This window comes from Hordeum vulgare, chromosome 3H (assembly GCF_904849725.1).
Source record: "Hordeum vulgare subsp. vulgare chromosome 3H, MorexV3_pseudomolecules_assembly, whole genome shotgun sequence".
Classification (NCBI taxonomy): domain Eukaryota; kingdom Viridiplantae; phylum Streptophyta; class Magnoliopsida; order Poales; family Poaceae; genus Hordeum; species Hordeum vulgare.
Genome location: NC_058520.1, coordinates 602,677,353 through 602,684,729, shown reverse-complemented (window position 1 = coordinate 602,684,729; position 7,377 = coordinate 602,677,353). Strand labels below are relative to the sequence as shown.

Below are 7,377 nucleotides of genomic sequence, written 5' to 3'. Positions count from 1 at the left end.
GGCAGCCTACCATCTCTCGTTCTAGTGCTGAAGCCGAGTACAGGGGTGTTGCAAATTGTGTGGCGGAATCATGTTGGTTACGTCAGTTACTTCATGAGCTTCGCCTCCCGCCTCAGCGTGCCACTATTGTCTATTGTGACAACGTGAGTGCGTCATATCTCGCTTGCAACCCGGTTCAACATCAACGGACTAAACACATTGAGATTGATCTACACTTTGTTCGTGACCGGGTTGCCCTTGGTGAAGCACGTGTTCTACATGTTCCATCGAGCTCTCAGTTCGTTGATGTATTTACCAAAGGACTGCCGACTACCGTCTTCACCGATTTCATATCCAGCCTAAACGTCCTACCAAACAGAGTTCCAGCTGAGGAGGGTGTTAGAATAGCTACACTGTATGTATCATTGCATGTACGTAGTCATGTATGTACTTAGTCTAGGCTGATCCACCTTATTAGGATCCCACTCGCCCTGGCCTGCGTGCCTCTTTTCTTGGCTGTTAGTTCTCCTCTGAAAAGGATATAAACTTGTACATTGTAACTGATTCAGTTAAGGAACGAATCCTATCTTCCAACTGATCCATGTTGTGCCTTCGTTAGCGAGGGAGACTCTAAACTGTAGTGCTGCTTTGTTCGTACTACAAGATTCAGTTTTGGAAGCCTGTACGGTAGCAGCAGGTTATTGTTCGCTTACCACTTACCAGTGAGCAGTGAGCCAAATTATAACTTTCGGTGTTCCGAACTGCAGGAGCGCAATGTTTGACCAGGTCCACTGTCACTATTTTTCCACTGTTTTTTTGTTTTTGTTTTTTGGCCTGCAATGACGTTCGATGCCATTGAACAACTGTATTCAGCAGCAAGAACAAGGCCACAACTAACGTCGAACATGATTCACATTCACAGCTAGCTTATTACAGCTTTTCTTCACCAACCTCATGTGATTCACATTCGAAAGCTACACTGCACACCCAACCAACCCAAGAAGAGGTGAAGACTGAAGAACTGTCAGCCGGCTTTAGCACACGGTGGGAGATGTCATGGGAACCACCATGACATTTCAATCAGATCCATACAGTGCCTTCGTGTCTGCCCACCATATGATGCACATTCGCTTTGCCAACGCCTCAAGTAATCATTGAGAGAGAGACATGAACGCATATCTTAATTACCAGATCCATATATATATATATATATATATAATATATATATATATATAAACCAGCACTGGTGCTTATTATTAGTCGCCCTTGTTTTACACTTGGTACGGTCTCCTATATATAGTTCTACTATATAGCGGCACATGAATCACAGAAACGGAGCGTAGGGAGGAGCAAAAAAAAAGAAGATGAGGAATTACAGTGGTGAATAAATAAATAAAATTGAAAATTACTGCAGTGCACATGAAGCCAGCCAGTGTAGTCACTGCCTTCGGAGTGTGAAAGACAGCGCATTTACCGGCAGATCTACCTCGCATTCTCACCGTCGTCCTCCTCACCACAGCAGGAGCCCAGAGAGCGCGAGCAGCAGCAGTGTAGTCGCCGCGGAGGACGACGAGACGGCCGGCGACGAGCTCTTGGCCGTGTGCTGGGGCGGCGGGCTATAGTAGTAGAAGGGGAAGTAGGGCAGGAACGGGTTGGGCGGCGGCGGCGTCGGGTACGCACCGCCTCCGCCTCCACCTTGTCCTCCTTGGCCGCCGCCGCCGCCTCCTCCGTACCCGCCGGTGGGCGGAGGGTAGAAGTAGCCACCGCCGCCGCCGGAGGGAGCGGGGTAGGAAGTGGGAGGCGGTAATACAGGCGCCGCGGGGGTGACCGGAGCCGGAGGAGGTGGCGAGGGGTAGCTGTACCCCGGGGTGGGGTTGCAGGGGTTGCCGCAGGAGGCGCAGAGCGTGCAGGTCGTGCCGTCCTTGCGCACGATGGTCACGCCGGCGTCCTCCTCGGCGCCGGCCACCCGCGCCGCATCGGGGAGCAGCGCGGAGAGGAGGAGCAGGAGCAGGAGGAGGACCGGTGGGTGGGGAGCCATGGCCATGTGGGGGTGGGGGTGGGAGTGGGAGAGGTTGGTGATGGGGATGGGAGTGGGAGCTCGAGTGGAAGTGAGTGAGGGAGGGAGTGGAGCTGACTGTCTCGGGGAGCGGTACTTAATCTTCCAGTGGGCAGCAGCGGAAAGGGAAGCGGGGCGGCGTTTGTCGGCCTTCCAGATCGACGGCGGATCCGTGGACGGCAGGGCGCCACGCCCGCGCGTCGTGGCGTGGCCGGAAGCTGCGCTGCGCTGTCCGTCCGTCGGGGAGGGAAGCGGTCTGCGGTGGGTTTTGGTGTGGCGCAGTAGGTAGTGGAGCGGAGCGCGTGGGCCGCGTTGGCCTGCCGCTGGAGGCCGTTGTCGGTAGCTCACGGCTCGGGTTGGGGGCAGGTCGGGAGTGGTTTCCCCGAGAGGCGAAAGGGGAAATGGCTTGTGCACGTTGCCATTATCATGTACTCATAAGACAGCAAGAACTGATGTACAATGTGATGTTTCCTTGTCCTAGCCCTAGCTCTCATAACTAGATATTCCTAAATATATGCTGAAACATATTATTTAAGAGATCATATCTTTATTATCGCAATATCTATCACATGTGTGACAGGTGGGAGGTACCTCCGTATGTCCTGTGCGACATCGACCCAGGTCCGTCCGCACGGGTACGTCCGGACGTCTCAAAACACAGCCCGCATGTTCGGTGGCTAGGACATTGCAGGCACGTCACCGTACGCATGCATTTATGAATCTTTTTGAATTTTCTGGTTTTAAAATGTTTTACCTTTTAAATGAAAAATTCAATTGAAGATCTGTTTTCATCATTAAATACATCGCAGCGAGATCTTAGAAACTAAATATCATATCAGTATGTTTCAACTAAAAGTTGCCACTTCTATTGCACATGAATGGTCATATTGTTTACATTGAAGTTGCAATGATATATTTTAACTATTTTTTTCTTCTATCTTTAAAAGTAATTTTGACATATTATAAAACAAAGAATTAAAAAATAGACTTGTCATGGTGAATTACGTTTTTCAACACAGTACAGACGAAAGCGCTAATAGGTATGTATGTACACTTATATGGTGAATTACTTAAATTTGTCATGATACATGCACTTAAATTTGTCATGGTTCATATATAAATTATTTCCATGATTAAAGTACTGGAATTGTCATGGTCAAAAAACTAAAATTGCTATGATCTATAAACTAAATTTATCATGATGGATTACTAAAAATTGTCGTGATCCATGCATTAAATTTGCCATGGTTAATTACTAAAAATTGCCATGGTCAATTAATAAAAAATGCCATAAAAATAGTTGAAAATATAATTGTAGCTTTAAATCTAGAAGAAAATATAGATAGAACATGTCATGACAATTTTAATGTAAACACTATGACAACTACTGTGTAAATATCATGATAACTTTTAGACAATTTTTTTTTCATCGGAACATATCAACATGGGATCTAGTTTTGAAGATCTCGTCGAGGCGGATTTAATGGTGAAAAGGGATTTTTAATTAGATTTTTTAATTAGGAGATAAAATATTTTTAAGCTCGAAACCAAAAAAATCCGCTGAAAGAGAAACGGGTGTGCGGGCGAAGTGATTAAACGTCCACACAGCAGTTGAGTCCTACGTGGCAACGAAATTCAGACAAAAGTTGTCAAGATTCGTGCAACAACCAATGAACGACAATCCATGTGTGTGGACGGGTTGTAAAACCACCACACGTGTGGGCGTTATCTTTTCGGTAAATAAAAGAAAGACAAGCCATTTCTTGTGATTTGTTTTGCTTCATATCGATATTTATCCTATGTGATACTTCTAAAATAAAATCATTGTACATGCCCTTAGTAATGTAGTTCGGTAATCACTCAACCTACCGCCTCTCAGGATATTCAGTTCTGACAACCCAAGTCAAATTCGTTTCAAAAATGCGCGAACACTTTTTCAAGATGCATGCAGATTTTTTTGCAAGTACAATTTTTAAAGTTTAACATGTTTTAAAATTTATATTACATGATTATTAATTTATTATTTTTTACTACCTATGTATAGGAATAGAAGATCGTTTAGTTCGCTATTAGTGATCTAAATAATCTTATATTTGCTTACAAGGGAGCAGAAGATTATGCAATGTCTACAGAAAGGTGTAAAACTACTTGGTCGTTTTTTTAAGATAGCCCTTGACGGACAACACTACACCTACGGACGATTTTTTACGGAATGAATTTACGGGCTTCAGTGGCATTATTTGATTGGCTGGAAACCAGAAGAAGGGACCCACGGTTGAAATCACGGGGCAGAGTGATTGGTTAGTGAGAGGGCTTCGTAAGTTAATTGTGTAGGTAGTCCGTAGGTGTAGTATTTTTGGCCCTTGACTCTGAAACTGGCAAGAGCGTTACGTGCAGTTGGGCTCGGCCCATGGGCACAGAGTATTGCCGAGGTCGATTTGGCACACGGGCCACGGCCGAGGATACATCCTAGTCACGCTGACGTTATTATCCCTCGGTCACACATGTTTGTTCCCTTTTTTCTACACAATTTTCTTTATTTTCTTGATTTATTTTTTATTGTTATTTTATCTGAAGTATTACACCCACCCACCCACCCACACACACACACAAATTTGTTTTTAGCAAGGATAAAATGGATTTAGAAAAAAAGTGAAAGATGTATACAACAAATTTAATCATGAGAACCAGAAATGTTTGTGACCAAGAAGTGAAAGATGTATACAAAAATTGTCACGTGTTTAATGCAAATGTAGTCCCATTGAAAAAAATATTTATATACTGCACAAAAAATGTTTGCGTAACTCAAAGACATATTTTTTATATTTAAACAAATATATGTTACATTAAACAAATGATAACTAGTTTGTGTGTAATTTAAAACTTAAAATGTTTGTCTCATGAAAAATATGTTTCATAGCTTTAAGAAAATGTATGTGACATTTTAAACAAATATTCCGGTGACTCGAACAAATGTTTCTTACATTTTTAATGAAATATACAATGTACACAAATGTTCCCATAGGTTTGAAATATTTTCTTTCCACTAAACAATGTACGTTATATTTGAAACAAATATTCACATAGTTTTATAAAATATCCTCCAAAAATTTAAAAATATTAGTCAGTGTAAAAGATGTTCATATAATTTAAAAAATGGTCAGTACCATTAAACAATGTACAGATTGTAATTGGAAAATGTTAGTGTGTATCAAAACAATGATTAAGACGTCATTTATAAAACATACATACCATGTATTTGAAAAACATGAAAAGTTTATCATATAACATTTCGTGTGCTCTAATAATGTGTATAGCTAGAAAAATCTAGACACGAGTTAAAAAAGGAAAGACTAGAACCACAAAGGACCCAAAAAAAAGCAAAAAAGGAAAGAAATGAAAAATAAAAAACAACAAATTAAAAATAAGAAGACCAAAGTAATGAAAAAACACAAAGAAAACAGTGAAAAAAATCAAACCAATGAAAATACAACAAGAAACCCAGAAAATCCAAACAGTTCAACATACAGCTTTCGCAACGAGTGGCAGCGGCTACAGGGTAAATGTGCCAGCCCGCTAGTGTGGCAAACATAGAATACTTATGTGGAATCGGTACGAGTGACACATAGCTGTACCGAGATGACGAGACATATATCCTATCTGCAAAAATTTCTTTCGCTGAAACCGTTGGAATATCCTATTTAGCCTCACAACGTCGGTTTTAGACAAATTTTGCTAACAATGTTACAGCGCTTCCGCGATGAGCCAGCCCATCTAGAGAACCTTTATGTGTTTTAGACTATGAACTTTTTTTCAAATCGATGATCTTTTTTGACATTGGCGGACATTTCTGAAAATTACCATTTTTTTAAATCGGTGAACTTTTCCGAAAATCTGTGAACATACTTTAAAATTCGTGAACTTTTTGGAAATCAATAAAATATTTTTAAAATTTGATGAACTTTTTTCAAAAACGATGGTTTTTTTTGAATTCTGTGAACTTTTTAAAATGGGTAAACATGTTTTAGAAATCGGTGAACGTTTTTTCAAAATCATTGATCTTTTTTGGAAATCTATTTTTTAAAAATTCTGTGAACTTTTTTCGATTTTTAATGGCCAGCTACACTCTACATGGACCGGGCCACGAAGAGGGGCGCTACAGGCGTCGGTTTTGCTGTAGGACGCCTGAAACCCACCAATCTGGACCGGCTCACTTGTCCCTTCTTCTTTTTATTTTCATTTATTTTCTTTTTTCTTTTCTTTTTATTGAATTAAATTTCGTGAGATCTTTCCAAAATAACTGAACTTTTTTTAAATGATGGATTTGGTTTCCAGTTTGATATCTTTGTATAGTATTTGAAGATTTGTTTTCCATATATATGATTTTTTTAATTGATGAACTTTTACAGAAAGTTTGCAAAATTGTTGATCTTTTTCAAACTTGAATGAACTTTTTTTTCAGAATTATGAACTTAATATTAAAATCATGTGTCTTGTTTTCAATTCAATGAATTTTGTTTTAAAATAGGATTTGTTTTACAATATTGATAAAATTGTTTCAAAATAGTTGATTGTTTTTTCTTATTACTAGCACAAATGCCCGTGCGTTGTAACGGAAGTAAAATTGCCTCACCAACCTGTTTTAGTCTCTAAAAATTGCATGATTATGTTAATCGTGTTCATACTCATCTACATCAACATGTTGTAGTCCAGTTTAGTTCAAATTATTAAATCTGACATTGCTTTTGAAATAATGAAAAGTATTGTTAACTTTTCATCATAACAATCTATAAATAATAAGCTTCGACGACAGATAATTACAACAAAAATAGTAATTTCTATCCATCTCTCTCACTGTCCCTTCCTTCTGTACAATAATGACATCATCACATAAATAATGGCAGCATTAGACAAAGCAGAACCAACAAATTAGCTCCCAATCTCAATTCCAATCTATATATTGCCATGTATAAATTTCCACAAACAGAGCACACAATGGAGCATAGAACACCACAAAGCAACCGCACATGAAGTGTCTCTCTCTACAAATGTAAAGCAGCGACACACAAAGCATATAACAAACAGAATGTAAAAGAAAAATCATACGGCAAACAAATTGCCCCACATTTGTCCTCTTTGTTTTACGCTCTCTGGAAACATACAAAATCACAGGAGTAGTAATCTTATTCGCAGCCACAATCAACGTGTATATCCTCTCAGAAATCCGGCGACATCTCATGGAACCTCGCCATGGACCTAAGCAAAGAAGCACATCTCCCCCCCCCCCCCCCCTAATGGTTGCTCTCCCTCGACCACCACGGTGCCCCCCCTCGCCCAACAAC

At 40.5% G+C, this 7,377-nt stretch overlaps 1 protein-coding gene across 2 annotated transcripts; it reads right to left on the bottom strand.

The window, feature by feature from the left end:
* Window positions 1–1,204: 1,204 nt before the first annotated feature.
* Window positions 1,205–2,268, bottom strand: LOC123441013 (homeobox protein Hox-D9-like). Of its 2 annotated transcripts, XM_045117542.1 has the most exons (2): window positions 1,744–2,087; window positions 1,205–1,701 (listed from the first exon to the last, which is right to left on the bottom strand). In XM_045117542.1, exons 1-2 carry the CDS (start codon window positions 2,021–2,023, stop codon window positions 1,490–1,492), a joined length of 492 nt encoding a protein of 163 aa, XP_044973477.1. In that variant the 5' UTR covers window positions 2,024–2,087; the 3' UTR covers window positions 1,205–1,489. The 2 variants fall into 2 exon arrangements, with proteins under 2 accessions (XP_044973477.1, XP_044973476.1); XM_045117541.1 differs by having other exon boundaries at window positions 1,205–2,268.
* Window positions 2,269–7,377: the final 5,109 nt, after the last annotated feature.

Coding starts and splice junctions, on each gene's coding strand:
- LOC123441013 (XM_045117541.1), bottom strand. CDS start 2,023: ATGGCCATGGCTCCCCACCCACCGGTCCTCCTCCTGCTCCTGCTCCTC.